This window comes from Coloeus monedula, assembly GCF_965178545.1.
Source record: "Coloeus monedula genome assembly, chromosome: 5".
NCBI lineage: Eukaryota > Metazoa > Chordata > Aves > Passeriformes > Corvidae > Coloeus > Coloeus monedula.
Window position 1 is genome coordinate 36,069,023 of NC_138785.1, and position 20,802 is coordinate 36,089,824.

The following is a 20,802-nucleotide window of genomic DNA, read 5'->3' on the forward strand; positions in this document are numbered from 1 at the left end:
AATGTCTGAAATTTAGGTCAAATATTAGTTTTGCTCAAATAAATAAAATGGCTCAAGTATGTCAAAGGTAAACCAGACAGGTGTTAACAGAGATAGAAGCAGCTTTGTTTGATATGAAATGGAACAGTCCACCTTTCTCAGAACTGCTACACCATGAAAAGATCATCACTTCAGGTCTATGTGCACATTATCAACTCTTTTAGATATTATTGTGGTAAAATTCTTGGTTCATTTAAAACGAACCTTTACTGAACTTTCCAAACTTAAAATTATCTGAAGTACTTTCAACAATGACTTTCTTCCTTTATTCTAATGTTGATACAATAATGTATCTTGAAGGTGATATACTTGATAAAAAATGTCAGGAAAGTCCTTAAATACGTATCTAGAGTTTAACATCTGCTAACATGGTTTTCCACGTGAAGGGGTCACGTGATACAGAACTAAGAATCAAAAAATCACCAGGTGACCTAGACCTAAGAAATTATTGCCTGAATCACTCTGAACACCAACTAGAATGCTGGTTTCAGACATTTTTCACATTTGTAACACAACAAAATAAGCAGAAACTAAGGGGGAATAATTAGTATAATTGAATGATAGTAATTTATTCTTGATGATTAAGTACCAGGACATTATGCTGAGAAGAGGAAAAACTGCTGCTCAGATCATTAAATTATGAACGATTCTCTCTTTCATTCTAATTCCTTCCTTAAAATCTATTTCCATACACCATAATGAAGTGAATGTTCATGCAGCTATTTCTGAACTCTGTCAAAAAAATGTGAAGTACCAGCTTATGCTCTTTTCCTGGTCAAAACAATCCCAAGGGAAAAACTATTAAGAAATATATCCATCCTCCACGGCTTACACATTAGGCATTCAAAGCATTTGCTCAAAAGGAACCAAACGAAATGCTGTTCTTTCTGGTTATTTCTCAGGAGAGAAGTTCAAGTCTTATCTGCTTTCCAAGGTAAAACTATTGTTTACCTGCTTACTAACCACATAAGTAATATGTACATTGAGGAAGCCAGCTTTGGAAACCATGTGGACATCAAAACAGCATACATACATGGGGCTCACATATTGCATTATATAGAAATTGTTTATCTAAAATGCCAAGAAGTGTACAATTTTTTCCAATACCAGTATGCTGTCTGAAGCTGGCAAATCTTACATGTGAATAAACACACGTGCACTCTTTGCCAGACTCCTAGCTGACATCTAGACCATGGATTTTACCTGTTCAGTGTGCAAGCTGCATAGCAAGAAGGTTTTCTCTTGCAATGGATTTCTGTAATATTTTGGTTAGCAGAAAACCTTCAGTGAACAGCATCTCAGAGCTGAGGCCTACTGTGCACAAACTGGGAAAATGTTTTCCTTCCTAATGCAATCAGGACAGAGCAGAGCAGGAAAGACTAATACAAAGAGGACTAAGTAGATGTGAATGCTTTTGTACTTGATCACAAAAGTGCTTATCTAGGTGAGCCTCATCTGGCTCCAAGGTGGCCCAAGGAGGAGACAGTTTTAGGCATAACACTCTCTATCCCCTGCCTGAGGCTTTAATACATTCCTGCTCATTGTCATTACCCAGACATGAGCAGAGCCCAGGTTAGGGCAAGACACAGAATCACAGAATATTCTGAGTTGGAAGGGTCCCATAAGAATCATTGAAGACCACATCCTGACCCTGGAGAACATGGGGAAGGTACCAAAGGTATTTTGAAAAACGTAGGGAAACTGACTCTCATGTCACAACAAAAGGTACAAGAGAAAGAAATAAAGCACAACTGCAATGTTCCTTAAACACCTGCGAAAGTTTGCATTCTGAAGTCTCTTCCAGAAAGTGCTTTAAAGAATTTTATATGGAGGTGGAGTAAAAAAAAAAGCAAGATGAATCCTATTCCTAGAAGACTATCAGTTTCCTGTTAGATTGACAGATCAGATGAAATTTGTTATTTGGGACACCAGATTTACCATTTTATTAACAGGAATGACTGTTAGAGAAGAGTAGATAATTGAGGACAAAGAAATAAAATAAAAGGAAATGCTATAATAAAGACCTGTATGTTTTATTGTGTATAATTCTGTACAGAAGATTGAGTCAAAAGCAACTTCAGTCAACAACACTAATTTAGTTCATTTAGAGACTTAATTTTAAGTAGAGATGGGTTAATTAAAATTCCTGCTCAGAATTACTTCTAGGCTGGATTTCTTCTTCCAGACTCTAGCATTAAGTATGCCTTTGCATGAGCCAACCAGACACATGCAGAAATTCACTGGCAGAACCTTTTCTTTCTAGCTAACTAGAGCTATGGTTCAGGTTTTCAGCCTGTTCAACTTTGCAGTATAGCTTTATGAGTCATTTTCTGAAATAATCTCAGGAATTAGACAAATTCTCAAGCCATCAGTGTTTTGAAGACATCAAAAATACTGTTTAAAACCACAATTCTTTCTAGCTTTAGGAGTTCTTTCCTTACTCTAGAAGTAAGGAAAATTTTATTGTTCTTATGACTTCTATCTGTACCTCAGGGTTTTCAAATATGCTTCAGCAATGAAGATCAGGGAAATATAATTTATCCTTGTATAATGTCAGCTTGTCTCTTCATCAATAAGAAACTTAGGATTGCCAGAATGAAATAAAAATCTTCAAGCAAAAATCTGAAGTCGCTTATTTTGTTTACTTTTCTTTAAAAAAAAATCAGTCTTTTCCTCCTGCAATTTTGTATGGGGATTTGCCAATTTCAGTGTAATAATATCTTATTCTGCTAGTTCCAGACAAGCCAATTATAAGTAATTTTCTTTCAGAATCCTTGTATTTTTATGATATTTTCAAAATTATTAATGTATTAGTCTCCAAATAATAATATTAGTTCCAAACCATAAGAAGATTCTCTATTACCTTTGGTCTCTGGTCTTTCATCTTCTAATATGACAAGGTGCTCAAGTATTCTTCAGAAATAGACTGCCTGTTAGCAGAAATATCTGTGGGACTATGGTATTTTTTGTGCTTTGCATATGATGTATTAATTTTGTGGTTTATTACACAAAATTAATATAGAAATAGAATGAATATTTTAAAAGACTTTAAAACAGGTACATAAAATGTCACTTTATTTTTTGACTCTGTATTTTCTGATCCACAAGGGAAAAATAATGGGGGTATTATTGTAGTATGGGGATCAAATACCCTTTTCCCCTTTGTGTCATGTATTTAGACCATAAATGGCCTGAGGAAAAAATTTATCTGCATATGTAGCATCTATATTATTGATACTTTTAGATATATTATATTTGACCACATCTGGACCCAAAAGGGATTTTGGAAATAAAACCTTATTTTTTTTTTGAAATATTCTAGTCTGGATTACTAACATTCTGCTTTGGGGAAAAAGTGTCAGTAAAACAAAACTACCTTACTCTTGTAAAAACACAGCAACGTAGGCACCTCACACTTGTTATCAGGATATTGACAGCTCTAGCAGAACACCATCAAACACTATTGTTTGGTTTGTTTAGGTAATATTAATGATTTGATGGATCAATGTGGACTATTTAATAGCTGGAACAACTCCAGAAAGCACCACCAAGGCACTATAAACTTGCGCCAGCCACATCTTCCTTGGTCAGAAGAACTGCGCTCAAGTCTTTTAACATATCCTGTCCCAAATGCCACCAGAGAGACTGCCATATGAAAAATCCTAAATACAAAGAGACAACCAGAGAGGATGTCACAAATTGCTTCTTTGATGCAGAATGGTTTTTCAGTGAGGAAGGAACTTTACAGTAAGAATACAGGAAAGCCACGGGGAAAGGGTGACAAAAAAGATTTTTAACACCTCACGGGTAACAAAAAACTCCAGGGATCTGTTAGAATAATTAGGACTGTGAAAGGGGAAGTTGCATTCATGTGGCTTTTTGATGTAGCTTTTAGTCTGCACAGATCACCAAGTCTCATGTGCTAAGTGTAAAGTTATTATACATGATAAGAAGTTCTTTGCAAGATTTATTTGCAGGTGTAGCTTTCTGGCATCTCAAAAATAGGGGCTGGACAGACCTGGTATACTTAGATATCAACATGGCTGGATGCCCTGATACACTCAGATAACAGGCCTGACATCTTGGACCTCCTATGACTTTGGAAACAGACATTGAGGGATATTACTCAAGAGCTTTGCTCTTCAAGATCAGTTTTAAGAATTTTTTAATGGTATTAGAAAGGACATTACCAGGTTGAATGGCTATCATGTTTTTTGTTTCTTTTTGTGTTTACAGGGACACAGTGACATAATACTTTCTTCTAAACAACAGACATGTTCATTTCTCATAAAATGCAGTACATATTTTGCTGTCTTAAATGAGAAATTTTTAAGTACAGAAATTTACATACCAGGAAAAACATACAGCACTAATGAAACCAGTTTTAAAATAATTTGTGCATCCCCAAATCTACAAATGAAAAAAAAAACCCCTTCTGAATGTATATTCGATTGCTTTCTGTCTATAGATGGACTGTCTTCCTGCAGTAGCCTGTCAAATTATCACAAACACGTAAATATTGGCTCTTTATAAAATCGAGTAAATACTGCTCAAATAGGATGTTTAATATCTAAAACTAGTATTTTTGCACAATTAACTATTTGCAATTTGAGTAACTGACCACACTATTGAAATATTAGCCACGTAACAGTTATTGTTCAAATGTGAAATACCGTAGGTTTTTGTTGAATACCTCTTTTTTAAAAAGAAAAAGAAGAAAATATAGGATAAACTGAATGTCTCACATCTAAACATTTTGTAAAATTTGCTTTATTTTTGTAAAAAGAAAATAAACATGCCAACGCCTATCATCAAACTTCGATCAAATTTAGAGCTAGTAATAAATTAATACTTCATACAACATTCCAAATTCTGGTACCATGATAAAAACCTAACTCAAACATTTCTGACAAGACGATGTTGACAGGTAATTTGAAGTCAGCAATATACAGGAAACAGAATTTTCCACAGACACTGTACTTTCTTACCTGTTGATGAGAAAGAGCAAAGACTATTCTTAGACATCCAAATCAACTCAATTCCATCTTTCAAAAAATGGTAGAATAGCATGCAATCTAAATTGTGCCTTAAATTTAAGATACCTCCTAAAACATGTGCAGATTCTTTACACCACCAAAGGTGAGAACTTTATGACCTTGAAGGCTTCCAAAATTGACAATGTCCAAAAATCCACAAGATTCTTGCATATTTAGCCTCACATATAAAAATCTTTGATCTTAAGTCTAAATATAGTCTTTGATTGCTATTATAAAATACAAATTTGAAAACAAACAAGTGACATAATAAATATGACTATACTGTATCCACATGCACATCATGGTACAAATGCCTGTCTCAAGTAGAGATTGTAGGTCTTATCAAAACCATCTGTGTGCTTAAGGAAAAAAGCCAAGAAAGATGTCTCTGAGGGAAAAATCTCACACTTTGTGTTTGCACTACATCTCGCTGTATTCAAATTAGTAACTATGAACTTTACTTTCTTGCATTACATAGAATCAAATTTGTTGAAACACTGACTTGTTATTTATGCAGGACATAATATTTAATGGCTATAGTGCTGCTTTCTTTATCATTGCCCAAATTTCAAAGTGATCATTCAGAGAGAAACAGGACCCTACATGATATTTCAGTTTACCTTCAACTGAGCAATGCACTAACCTACATTATTAGACACTTTTTTTTTTTTTTTTTTTTTACTATACAATAAATTCTTACTTAAGGGCTGCAAACTTTCTATTTCTATTGTTTTCACTACTGCATGAGAAGCAGATCACATGCCAGTTATGGGCACCAACCAGAATGTAAACTGGAAATATATGGGTTTAAATGTGGTTTTTTTCAATATCAATAAAAAGTGACATTACTGTATTACCATCTGACCTCAGAAACAATTTTTCTCAATGTTAAGGAAAGTATTCCCAGATAAGACAGAACTATCTTTAACTCATTGCATTTTACAGAATTATTCACATTCGCTTAGCATGAAAAAAATCACACAACGAAATGGCATTTCCAATTAAGTGAAATCAGTGGATTTCTTGAAGAAAGAAGAAAAAGTGATGATACGAATTGAATCAAACAGAAGTTAAAAACATCTCAAATATTTAAAAAGCTAAAAATAAAATAAGTAAGGTAAAAACCCAATGGTGGCCAAGTTCTGTGAAACATACTCTGGAAGAATTCGTAGCTTGCTCTTCATATTAACAAAAGGTAGAGTTTTATGGCTTTTGAAATTCAATTTGACTCCCTTCACAGTAGAACTTCACTTTTGGAACTATTAATGCACACTTCAACTGCTCTTCTAAATAAGCCCTTTGATGATTACATTTTAAAATGCAATTACTTTCCACAACAAAAAAAATCTATTTAAATATTTGAGGGGGCTAAAAACAAATTATGCCCCCTGCTGTTTCCACTCCTGTGTCTTTTCCAATTTCAGGTATTACCTTAAAAATTCCTTTTTTCTTACAAGCTTATTTTCCATCTGTTTTTCTGTACCAGTACCTGCAGTGACATCAACTAGGAAAGATGGGTCACACATAATTAACGTTCCTTTATTTTATTTCTTTTAATTTGAAAGTGTTCACAAATTAAAGCATTGTGAATGGTAGCTGCCAAATGGTACTGAAAGTTTAAAGTGAACATCTTGTATTAGTACTAAGCCATAAATAGGAAACCAACTATTTGAAAGAAAAGCCCAAAATTGTAGTTTTGTATCTATGCCTATTTAAAGCACATGAGAATAAGGCAAGTCTTAGCAATGGAAAAACAAAAGAACAGAAAAGGATCAAAGAAAACATCAAATAAGGCAAGCAGAAATTGCTTACTGGTTCTTTCAGGCCTTTGAACAATCCTAGTCTTCTTATTCTGAATTCCACTTTCATGAAGTGCCTTAAACCAGTCTCTCAATCTGTTTGCAACTTCCCTGAATTCCAGGTCACTGCACACTGAAAAACAAAATGCAGAGCTGTTTAATGTGTTTCTCCAGGCTGCTAAATAGAACTTTTCAAATAACGCTAAAAAAAATCTCCCAAATCCCCCCCAAACCCCAAACCCCATATAATAATACAAACATGTATGTTCTACAGCTTTTTTAATTAATAAAATTCAGTTGCTTTGCTTAGGTACGCCTTCAAAACCCAATGAAAGTCCTCAGAAATAAATGCCTGGTGTATAAAGGAATTATAAAATTACAGGTACCTAGAAATTGAAAACTTGCTTTGCAAACTACTATAGACAGTTGTAGCACAGGTATTTCCAACTCTTAACTGTATATGAGACACCCAGAACAGTCTTTTGCCTTTTTATTTCCATGTTCATTAAAGCAATACTAATGCAAGACCTACCAGAACAGGTCAAGAGATGTAATTTAGGCAGATAATCCTGAACTCCCAACCTGATTTCCTACGCTGAGGCATGAAAAGAGGAAATAGGATTGACAGCAAAAGTGTTTCAACAGTGTGCTGGAAGTTTATATCATGGAATGCAGTTTCACAAGCCAAACTCGTGAGCATGTAACAGCGAACAGGCAACTGTACAGCCACTTGGTGAGGGAAAGGATGGATTCTTTTGACCAGAAATAGAAAAGGCAGAAAAAGCACACCAGACCAAAGAGAGCATCTGTAGCACCAAGAGCAGCAGATTAGTAGCAGACTGGCTGAAGTGCTGTACAGTACTGGCAGTTCATACAGAAGCCAGCAACAGAAGTAGATATTAGAGAGAGATGTGAAGTCAAGAGGCTTATTCACTGAGAAGACAAAGAAAGAGCATGCTTGAAGCAAGTAGATAGCCCTCCCACAACATCTTCCCATGTATTTGGGAAAAGCTAGGAAAAGACAAAAGAAATAACAGTATCTGGAAAAAGACCAGCACAGAAAAGACACTGGATGTACCCCTCCTAAAGTAACAAAATACCTTCTACTGCCATTCTCAATAGCTATCACTTCCAAATCAGGATCACTTTCCAGGTCTACCAGTAATTGAATAAGCTACAACCTGAAGAGCTCACACCTAAGTTGGCAGAGCTTCACAGTGACACTCTTGAAAATAAATCTCCAGTTTGCTTACTTTTCCTTTATTGTGTAGCAATCCAATATATTTAGTGAAGCAATCCAACATATTTAGGGACATATCCTTTAGCACTTCATTGAATTGAACAACACTGTGAAACACCTATTTGTATTTTAGAAACAAACATGTCATTCATTATGTCAACAATTATCAATGTCTGTACAACTGCACATATCTAAGCATTGGATTATTTATACTTTATTGAAGTCTCTCTTGATACTTTGATTCTATCCATGAAAGACTTAAGCACAATCTATACATACATTTGTATAAATTATGGCCTGACATTTTTATAGAACTTGTATTTGTGCTTCTCTCATGTAACAGAACTACTTATTTTCTGATAATTTGATAGGGAACTGGGAAAAAAGTAATGATACATAGGCATGTGTACTCAAAAATGTATTACAACAACCAGATGAAAATGGTCTCCTGATCCAAGACTACGTATCATAATTCAAAGTTGTGGGAATTTTATGTTTGCTACAACACCGTCCTGTACCAACCCCTGCAATCAGCTGACAGGTCAGAACAAGCAAGCAGCTATTAATTTGGGACATCTTGCTCCTCTTTAAATTCCCTTTCCATTACACCTGTATATCAGGTTTGTATGGCCAGGTTTTGGTAGCAGGAGGCTACAGGAGTGGCTTCTGTGAGAAGCTGCCAGAAGCTTCCTCCATGTCCAGGAGAAAAAACGTCAGCTGGCTCCTGGACAGACCCACCAATAGCTAAAGCCAAGCCAATCAGGAATTGAGAGTAACTCCTCTGTGGTTACATATTTAAGAAGGAAAAAAGTTATTGCACAGATGTAATTGCAGCCAGAGAATCTGTAAGGAACAACTGCAGACACCAAGGTCAGTGTAGAAGGAGGGGCAGGAGGTGCTCCAGGCCCTGGAGCTGAGATTCCTCTGCAGCCCATGGTGCAGACCATGTTGAGGCAGTTGTGCCCCTGCAGCCCACGGAGGGCCACAGAGATCCAGAGATCCACCTGCAGCCCCTGGAGGAGACCCATGCCAGAGCAGACATGCCTGAAAAGAAAACTGCAAATCCATGGGAAACCCTTGGTGGGGCAAATTCTGGTAAGAGACCTGCAGATCCATTCAGAGAGGAGGACTTGTGACCCTCTGGGGCATTCACCCTGGAACAGGCTATGTCTGAAGGACTGCACCCCATGGAAGAGTGACCCACACTGGAGCAGGTCATGGAGAACTGTTGCCTGTGGGATGAACTCTTGGAGAAAAGTTCATGGAGAACTACCTCGCATGGGAGGGACCCCATGGGGGAGCAGGGGAATAACTCCTCCCCCTGACCACTGGGAGAAACATGGTGTGATGAACTGACTGAAACCCCACTCCCTCTCTCCCTACACAGCTGGATGGGAGGAGGGAGAGGTGGAGGGGAAGGTGTTTTTAAGATTTATTTTACTTCTCATTGTCCTGAATTTTTAGTAATAAATTCAATTAATATCCTCAAATTCACTAGGTTTTGCCTGTGACAGTATTTGGTGAGTGACCTTTCCCAGTCCTTATCTCAGCTGGTGAGATTAGGACCGGGAAAGGTCCTTATCCCTGTCCAACTGCAGAGAGTGACAGGGCGGCTTTGGCAGGCCCCTGGCATCCAGCCTGGGTCAATACAATACAAGGTGAAATAGAGTAATACTGTTCCTTCCCTAACTACCCTCCTTTGGTTTAAGAGAAAGACTTGAATCAAAGGGTATGGAGCACAGCACAACCACTAGGGGTACCTGGACTGCCATCTAACCACTTTGATTTATCGACCCAGCACATTACTGTTTAACACCACCACAGGTTCCAGAATAACACTGCTATGTTAATAACCTGGCTATTTTCTTCTAAACTCTCTATATGCAGTGCTACTCTGATTAACCTCTGATGCTGAGACGACCTACTCTGAGCCAGCACATAAATTCATCATTTACAGGCACAGACATCCACATAAACATCCATATACACGTGTGTGTGTGTGTGTGTATACATATATGAGGCAGAGCATGAGGAACTATCAGTTACAAGTAAAAACTTCTGAACAACATTAAGAGAAAGATCCATATGGCATCTGCATGATTGTGCGTGACTTCCTCCTTTCTGTAGAAGTAGCAAAATAAACACACCAAAGCTAATAAACTCATGAAGGTGTAAAAACACTGTATTAAGAAAATGAGACAGTACATCTTTGGCTATTTGGTATAAGAATAAAATTGTTTGTTGTTTCAGCATGGTACTAGCCCCTGCCATGTACAATGTAACATAGAACACGGTTATGCTTACATATGGACCCCCAGATATATTCTGTTACATTGTATTGTTTGTAGCACTTCTGAAGCATAAAAACAATCAGATAAAAAAAAGAAATCAGTTTTTATATTGTGATTACTCTGACAAAAAGCCAGTATTATCCTGACAAGAAAATGAGAATATATCAAAAAACCTGTAGACTGACAAAGCAGAAAATGCACAAGTAAGAACGAACTATGGAGTATCAGTAGTGACAAACAGATCATTAAAGTAGAACAGCTTTTTCTATAGTTTGAAATTATCATTTGAGCACTTCTGGGCACAAACTTCCATTTCCTAAGGTACAAGGACACTGGACTACTTAAGCCCTAACAGTGGCAGGAAAGCTGCAGTCTTTGCCCCCTTGGTTTTTAGTTAATAAAACAATTTATGAAAAAATATCTACTTAGAGGATAGTCAGTAATGACTTCATTGTACCCAAGTACCTATGGACAGGGAATTTTTAGACTAAATGCTCAGACATTCAGTCCAATAAAAAAAGAATGCTGTGCATACAGAAGTAATGCTAAAAAGTGCATTGATTTTTGCCACATATATCCCTGTCTGTGAACATATATGACTATAATTTCTGGAAAATAAGAGAATTTGTTAGGTCATTCAAAAAATAAAAAATGGTGATGCTTAAATACTGGATATTGGTTTTATTTAGAATCAGATCTTTGAGCATTTCTATATCATATTAGCACACAGATTCCATATTACTTCTTTATATAATAAACATAACAAGAACAACAGCAACTAATAATAATAATATGGAATTTTTCCTTCCTTTTTGATTCATAAAAAAGTCACACTTCTATACAGAGGCCAAAACTAAAGCAATATTTGCACATTCTGAGTAAACAGAGGGCCTCAGACTAGAGAAAGAATTCCATTTCAAGTTCCATATATACAACAGAAAAACTGAAATCTTACAACGTGAGTTATTAAACAGGCATAAAACAATTTCTAACATGTTCCACGTTAAAGATAGGACTTTGAATGTCAAATAACTTCAACTACATAATTTTTTTTTTCTAAAAGCATTTATCACACTTCAGATTTTTGTTCCTGTTTTGACATGTAGAAAGGAAAGAAGCAGCTAAATAGCCTTTAAAATAGTAAAATAAACCATCTAATTTTCTCTCACACAGAAACTTCTCAACAAGTTTTGTTCAACTTTTCCAGAACATTCAGATGAACATGTAACAGATGTAAAAGACTAAAGTCTAAAAAGTAGCTTACAGAAAGTCATAAGAAGCAGAGAGCAATATCCAGACATTACCACAGTTACCAATACAACTTGTTTTCCAGAGAAGCTGGGCTGCAGAACATAACTGTAATACAACACAAAAAAATGTCAGATATATTTACTGATAATGTATACATTTGGCTTTGTTTCTAATCTGTATCCTGTGTCAGTACAGTACCTGCCTCATCTCTGCACCTTAATTCACATGGATTTATGTGAATAAACTTCATGTTCTGTAACAGAGACGATCAACCTAACAATCCATTTTCACTAGAACACTATTTGCCATTGAAAAATGCTTGCTCAGGGTTATGCTGTATGATGAAAAATTATATTAATTAATGGGTTGATACATACCAGAAAATATTTAGGGACTTTTCATCCTGGTGATGAGCTTGTAAAGATACACTCTAGTGAAATTATTGTGGGAATTTGTACTAATTTAGAATAGGTCAAGATGAGGTAATTCAGATCTATTCAGACTATTGTTTCACCTGATAGACTGGGAGATTAATCTTTAATGGCAAAAGACAGACAGTAAAGGTTGTAGAAGGTTAGACAGTAATCAAAAAATGCATATTAAATCACAGGAATCCACTCAGGAACCTGCCAAGAAGTACTACTGTTTTTGTAAAATGCCAATGCAAGGCAATTCTGCTATTACAATCAATTTTAGTAGCCATTAAGAGAATTAGAACAAGGTAATATGAAGTCACTAGCTCAAAGGTTACTGGAGTCTACTGTCATTTCAAGCAATGAGACCATTCTAAAACTAACAGCTATGGCTATGCAAAAAATGAAGGTATCTGTAAACCTATGGGTACTTAATCCAGATATATCTTTATGATAACTATTATTTAAATGTTAGGTGGAACCAACTGTTCAATCTGTTTTCATGTACAGTAAATGTTATGATTTTTGTTGGTATTTGAATACACTTTACAGATTGAAAGTAAAATATTTGAAAATCTTTTAGTGCCTTTCAACTCAAGCTAATTAATGAAGTAAAAATAGCATTACTGAAAGCTGTAAGGACATGCAGAATCTATTTTAGCACTAGCATAATGGATTGAATTCCCTAACATATTTAAACCACTCTTAGCTTCCTGACGTAAGAGAAAGTAAGTTATTTTAACAGTGCTTACTTTTTACGTAAACACAGACACATATAAAATTATCTTTAGCTTAGTAAGTATTGAATGGACATGGATATAATGAGCACACTGAAATACTGTTGTATCAAGGAGTAGCTTTCACTAAGTGAAGGGTCAAAAAAGTGATTTAGAAGAAAAAAAGAAGCAATAAACACACTGCACACTATGCAGAGGATGTTCCTCAGCACACACAATCTCATTCAATCAGGCAGAACTATACTCATAAATTCATGTACACAATAAAATAACCAGGAAGTAAATATAAAGAGAGAATATAGAAAACTTGAAGAACAGTTCAGGTTCAGATAGAACAGGTACACATCAATCACGTTTTAGAGTCAACTAGTAATTATTCCATGTGAGATGGGCAACTATCAGTCAGTGAGTGCTAAAGCAAGACTTCTTGCTATTCAAATTTTTTCCACATACTGGAATCACTGCATAAAAAAAACCACTGCAATTACAAAAAAGTATGATATTTTTTGATTCACAGAATCAAACAATAATATATGTTGAAAGGGAACTCCAGAAGTAGTTCAGTCTTACTCTCTGCTAAAAGCAGGTCTAATTACATTAGGTTACTCAGGACAGTGTCCAGTCATTCATGTCCTGTGACCATCACGCAATTCATGTGAAGGTTCCTCAATATTTGAGAGACAACCCCTCTTTGAAAGGAGCTACTATCAACTATTTTGTAGCTCTATACTGTTCTCCCTGAAAAGTACAAGAGTATTTCCTCATGCTGTAACTTGAGGATTGCAGCCATCTGTCCAGGAGTGTTAGACCCCCCAGAAACCTGGCTACAGCACCAATTCTTAATCAACTGTGGGCAGGAGTATTAGGAGCAGTCCACAGCTGATGCTCATGCAGCCCAATCCTCTTTCAATGCACTACCTACCACTCATGTACTGTCCTATGGCTGCACAGTGGATGTTGAGCATCTGTTCCAGCACAGGCATTTAAACATTCTTCTGAAAATACAATAACCCTAAAACTGCCTTTAGAACTCAGTGCTGCCTTTTAAGAAAGTATCTATTATAGTAAGGAACATTACAGCACACATACCTACTCGGTGTCAGTACTCGGGCAAGGCTGCCATTCTGCACAGGTTTATTAATTTAGCCCCGAGGAACTGATTGCTTGGACTGAAAATTCCTGGCTCCAGAATAAGGGCTAGTACCCACGTGGCTAACTCTAAATGTCTAAGAATTGTATGCAAGTGACTTACAATTCCTGCAATATAGAGCAGCACTTCCAGCTCTGCATCATCTGTCACAAATGGGAAGAGCAACATATGGCAAAAAGAAATGAGCTAGCAAAACCCAATAAATTTGGCAGAAGGACAAAAATCCCTCCAAACCTGTAACTAAAGGATGGGACAGCCATTTCAGTCATCTTTTTACAGTCCCGTATGTACAGTCAGAACTGTTTATTTTGTTTTAAAAAGGTTGTAAACTGAAAAAAATCATGCATATATTTCTATTTCTATAAGATGGTATTTATCAGCCATCTGTTGCTTCTAGGCCCAGTGATTTTAGGAAGATAATACCTTGAAATTAACAAATAAAAGCATTCTGATTTCCTTACTATTTAACTAAACAATGAATTTTCTACTTCGGTTAGTCTATGTTATGAGATAATTAATACAAATGCTGCAGATACCGTATCAGGGAACTGCAGCTGCTTATTCTTACTGCCCCAAATTAATGTTCCATACAGACATTCTGCACATGATTAATGCTTCACAAAATGCAAAATGATTTCAATTAAATTACATTTTTATAAAATAAATCTGATCTTTTTGTGTCCTCATGGTTTTTAAAGACTTCACACTTAAGTATAAGAATAATTTCTGAGTGCATGGAAAATAGTAGTAACCAACAACATACAGAATTTATGTGCCAAGTTACTGTCTTCAACTTAAAATACGTGGACTTACAAAAAGATTGCAATTAAATAAGACAATACTTTCTTTAGTCTCTCAGAAGTATCACACACCTACTGTGGAATTTGCTAATTTATTTTCTGGAGGATAGTCAATGTATATGGCTTCCTTTGCTAATTGCTGCTAACTTTTAATGTCAGCTACCATTTCTCTTCATGCTCTGTTATTCCAAACTATCAATTTCTGAGGATAAAAATGATGTTATTAATCTGTAAATTGTGTAGTTATGAACACAGACAGCAAAATATGATAGCAAAGAGATGTTCCACTGTAACATGCTATATATATTCCAAGATAATTTTCAAGTATTTCTGTATATTCAATTGAATCCAGTATTTCACATAATAGAAGATACAGTAAGTATCAAATAGGGACAGACCAAAAATCGTCTTAGTGGTGAAAGCTTTTAAGGAAACCATAACCCAAAGGTGCAATAGTTTTCCAAATTCAGTTTTAAAGATTCCTGAAAGCACTACATGGCTCTGGGACAAAGCCTGGACATTTTCTTCCGTTCAAGATCATGACTGACGGAGTCCTGCAAAGACTTCTTCCATTTGACATACAACCTCTTGAAACATAGCAGACAAAGTTAAAAATACCACTGAACAATGCTCTTTATAGAAAACTTAAAAATATGTATATATTATTTCACCATTTCAAATTAGGTATTTTCTGAAATGAGAAATTTTCTGTGCTGATAAGAGACTTTAGAAGTGTATCACATCAGGTAACCCCGCACAGAACCTAGAAGGGACTAATGGGCCTTTCTATTGTGAGGGAAAATTATCACTGTTCCTCACTACAACTATCTACTGGTTTGCACTTTTTCTCTGGAAGGGTAGGGCAGAAGAACTGAACAGTAGGCTGAACAATCACCCTTTAACAGAAATTAACTACAGTCTGCTCTGCAAGTGTCTGGAATAAAGGAATTTTACATCATATAACAGATCCAAGGCTGCATTGCAACAATTTATTTTTTTCATATTTAGATTGTGATCTGATGCTTTAAACCATTTTGTATTTACACTAACCACTTGCTTGTGTGTTCTTCTTGAATGTTTAATCACTAGCATTGCTCTTAATCGTGTGAAATTGTTCATTAAAGAGTACAGTTGCCTGTAGACCTTTCAGTGAGGACCAAGAGGGTAGAATTACTCAAATTTAGCTAATTATTTGTATCTTCCCTAAAGGAAGGCCAACCGAGGTAGACAAGCTCTTTCTCTACTATTGAAGAAACCTATGACAGTTAATCCATTATATAGTAATGGAATAGCAGGAGCCAATTCCCCTGGCACAGGAATCACAGGCAGTGAGATACAAACTACACTGCACCACCACCTCAGTGAAATCAGAATGCTGGTTAAGTAAATATAATCTGCAGCTGTATCTCCACGCAAATTCACTAATCAAAAGTGTAAGGAGAAATGCAGAAACTAATGAGTTTAAAAAGATATGATTAGGGCACAAATATCCAAAATGTTTACAAATGCATACATAAAATATGTTAGCAAAGTGCAATTATGTTTTGCTAGTCTATGCGTTCAGCTCTAAATGGATTGTTCATGAATGTCTGATGTAGATCAGGGAATTTTTATGAGATGTATATGAATATTCATAGAGATAGGAATTTATTTAGTCTTGGTTATTTCTGATGTGGTTATTCCTATGCATCTTTTAAATCCAAAAACTTTGCATTACCAACAGTGATCCTCATATGTGTTACAGAGAACCTTTAACTCATGGAGTAAACTGTGTGTGACAAAAATCAATATCAGATCCAAACCAAACACCATGAGGGATCAGTCTTGGTATCATGATAGGTTTCAGAAAATGCTTCTTTTCCAGCCACAGTCTTTCTGCTGGCTACCTGCATGCAGGGTGTCTGCACATCAACTTTGCCAGTACAGAAATTTTCGAAAGGAGCTGCTTACAGAAGGCACAAATCAGCACCATGTGTATGCAGAACAGAACAGAGCTCTCTTAAAATCCTTATCTTATTGAAATCAGTAGTAAAATTCTTGCTGATTTCAGTACAGCCAGAATTTCACCCCTACTTTGCTGCTGTCTAGACCAACTACTTGGTTCTTTGAAGAGGAAAGGAATGCTAACACTGATCAACACGGTGATGATTGTTTCAACAATTCTGTTGACATTTTTCACAATGAAAAATTACATTTCATAAACTTTGCAGTCTATTAAAAGAAAAATATAACCTTTTTGTTTAAAGAAATATGATATTGTTTTTTTAAAAAAATCTATACAAGAAAATGTGCTGGATTTCAGACAAAATCTATATAATTAGAATGTACATTATTTTTCCATATGGTGATTAAGAACCTTTCAAGGCAAAAAGAGTATGGGTAATTAGAGATGCCACGTAGTAATCTATTCAGTTTTAACTTTACTTGTTAATTGTAAGCCATGAAAGGCATTTGTACTAACTGGTTGTGCTGATTATCAGCACCGTTGCCTACAGCTGAAAAGAACTGCCAAATATCATCAGCTGTGGGCCTCTTCACCACTGCATCTGAGACTTCCAAACTATTGTCCCTAACAATGGCATCACTGTTTTGCACTGCTTACAAAATCTGTAATAGTGTTTAAACTGTCAGTGACATCATCAAGAATCTGAAAATAATGCATCAGTAGCTGACTTAAAAGTGAAAAACAAAATCAGTACTTTAATTGTTTTAAGAAATATTGAAATGCCTACTGATAATGGTTTTGAAGATATACTAGTAAGAACAGTAAGAAATATTTATAGTGTGAAATTATATCTATTTCTCACATAGATTTTTCTGTTCTCTGTCAAAAGACAAAACATCATTTTCTAGCTACTATTCCTCTTGTTACTGAAATTCAATTCCATGCCTGTTTCCCTTCTGCCCCTTTTGGGCTGTGCTCTTAGAAGTATTTTGTATTTCTGAAAACACATCAATAACTACAGAGAAGCATGCAGAAATGTATCACAGTGATATCTGAATTTCACTGGTCACACAAAAGTAGGCAAGTTTCTCATTTCTTCCACAATGACCACCATTAAATCAACGTGGCACTACAGAGTCCTGCCATTCTATTCTATTCCATAGGGCCAGTTGCATCACTATACCTATACAGGCAGTTTTAAAGATACAGGCCCTGACAGACACACGTGAATTCACTGTGGTCAAATCTCGTGTCTTGTCACCACTGCACTGAGCTCAGAATTTTGTTGCCTTCCTGCCTGCACGGCTCATTGCCTTGCTTTCAAGATGCTGATATTGCTCCTCAATGACTTGCAGACAACAGAAAATTCACGTTTAGCAAGGTGAAGCTGAGGTACAGCACGTGTGCAAAGATTACTGGATTCAACAGCAGGCACCATCACAAAAAAAATTAACTTGCAGTGTAAATGGGTCTAAGTTTAAGAGTTTCTCCATGGCTCTTATTTCATTGAACAAACAGAAATCTTGGTTCTGCTTCATGGGAGTTTTGTCACAGATTTCAGCACCAGTTTTGAAGTCAACAAATATGAAAACCCCTTATTGCTACTGCATAAAACCTCAAAACTTCCTCCTGGTTTCACAGCTGTAATTCAAAGGCTATTGCTTGAATATCTGAACTGACTTGGAATTTTATTTAACTGCTGCTGTCTGCATATATTAATTCATTAATTAAAAGGATATCATTCACACATTTCTACTTTAAGAACTAACACTGCTATTATTTCTTAATATGCAATCAACTTACAGAGAAAAAAAACTGGTTTAGTCTCATTTTATACTGAATTCTGGCCTTAGAAACAAAAGTTTCTCGGTTTCTAGGGCTCCTCATGGATTGGTAAGTTGGTAACCATGATGAAAAATAAATACAACATAATCCTACAACATACTGTACAATGTACATGGCAGAGAGTATCTTTTTTATAACTTATAGCTACACCTGGAAGTCTAACAGGACTGGATGTACTATGTTATTTTAAAAAGTCATTAAATGTAGAGAATAATGCTACTTTTGGGCTGATACTGTTCAACATCTTTGTTCGTGACATGAACAGTGGAATCAAGTGCAGCTTCAGCAAGTTTGCTGACAACACCAGGCTGTGTGCTGCAGTCAACATGCTGGAGGGAAGGGATGGCATCCAGAGAGACTCTGACACACCTGAAAGGCGGGTCCATGCAAACCCGTGCGAGGTCCTATGTCGCGGCAATCCCAGTCACACCTACAAGCTGGGTGGAGAAGCGATTGAGAAGAGGGCTGCGGAGAAGGAATTCAGACTGGTGGTTGATGAAAAACTCAACGTGAGCCATCAGTGTGAAGTCACAGCCCAATAACCCAAGGGAATCCTGGGCTGCATTAAAAGGAGCATGGCCAGCAAATTGAAGATTATTCTCCCACTCTACTCTGCTCTTGTGGGATCCCACCTGTGTACTGCATCCAGCTCAAGTGTCCCCAACATGAGAAGGATACAGAGCTGTTGGAACAAGTCCAGAGCAGGGCCACGAGGCTGAAAAGAGGACTGGAACACCTCTCCTATGAAGACAGCTGAGAGAGTTGGGGCTGTTCAGCGACTGGAGAAGAGAAGGTTGTGTGGAGACCTCATAGGAACCTTCCACTATCTCAAGAGAGGCTACAGGGAAGCTGGAGAGGAACTCTACATCAGGAACTGTAGTGATGGGAGAAGGAGTAATGGGTACAAACTGAAAGAGGGGAAATTTAGGTTAGATACTAGGAAGAAATTCTTTCCTGTGAGGATGATGAGGTACTGGAACAGGTTGCCCAGGGAGGTTGTGGATGCTCCAACCCTGAAGGGTTCTAGGCCAGGGTGGATAAGGCCTTGAGCAACCTGCTCTCTTGTCGCCTCCTTTAGATACTGGAAGGCTGCTATAAGCTCTCCCCAGAGCCTTCTCTTCCCCAGGCTGAACAATCACAGGTCTCTCAGCCATTCTGAGCATTGTTGTGGCCCTCCTCTAGACTCCAGCAGGTCCATGTCCTCCTTATGCTGGGGATCCCAGAGCTGATGGCAATGACTAAATAAATTTTTGCAGGACATGATGCAGTATGGTCAGCAGTTGACACTATGGTAATGTGGTTTAACTTTCTGTATAAAAAACTTCAGTACAACTTCATCTAGTATTTTGAAATCATCCAGTAACTTGAGCTGTGAAACAATTTCTTTAAAAAAAAAAATTACACTGAACCCTAATGTTTCCAAGTTGATAAGGGAAGCTACAATAAGAACAGACTTCCCACCAAACCCAAAGGCATTGAATTTGCATTTTAAAATGGTATCAAAACTGTTGCTTAAGCCTCAGAACATAGAACAAAAACTCATTAACGCTTAAAACTTTACAAGAAACTGACTTTCTTGTACAGGCTGAGAAGAACAAAATACATAAAAAACCACAGAAAATAATTTGGTTCTATTATCTTCCAGATACTAGAAATTAAATTTGTGAATTTTGCTGTTTATGCCTCAAGGTATGTTATACTGCATTTGCGGCAAATCTATTAAACAAAAAAGTAAGTGGGCAGATTCCTAAACAGAATCATAACTTAGCAATCTAATAAGCCTACTCACTTGGAACAGTATTTCACTTGGAAGGGACCTACAATAGTCCAGCTGCCTGACCAGTTCAGGGCAGACCATAACCCAATACGTGTTATTAAAGGCATTGTCCAAATGCCTCTTTAACACTGACAGGATCAGGGCATTGACCACCTCTCTAGGAAGGTTGTTCCAGTGTTTGACCACCTTCTAAGTAACAGAATGCTTCCAAATGTCCAGTTTAACCCTCCACTGGTGCAGCTCTGAAGCATTCCCATGTGTCCTATCACTTGATACCAAGGAGAAGAGGTCAGCACCTCCCTCACCACCTCTTCAGGGAGCTGTAGAGATCAATGAAGTCACCCTTCAGCCTCCTCCTCTCCAAGCTAGGCAAGCCCAAAATTCTCATCTGCTCCTCACAGTACATTGTTTCTATCCCTGTCACCAGCTTTGCTGGCCTCCTCTGGATGCATCCAAGGACCTTCACATCCTTCTTGACA

General features: G+C 36.7%; 1 protein-coding gene across 3 annotated transcripts in view; it reads right to left on the minus strand.

The window, feature by feature from the left end:
- The window catches only part of SPOCK3 (SPARC (osteonectin), cwcv and kazal like domains proteoglycan 3), a gene marked incomplete at both ends in the record, with an annotated part of 168,865 nt that overhangs the window by 12,271 nt on the left and 135,792 nt on the right, over positions 1-20,802 (minus strand). For 2 of the 3 annotated variants that reach the window (XM_082282426.1, XM_082282428.1), the window contains one exon: positions 6,888-7,007. The exons of the other annotated variant lie outside the window; for it this stretch is intronic. In XM_082282426.1, coding sequence (XP_082138552.1) covers positions 6,888-7,007 — 120 coding nt within the window. The remainder of the gene's footprint in view (positions 1-6,887; positions 7,008-20,802) is intronic. 3 annotated transcript variants of the gene reach the window in all.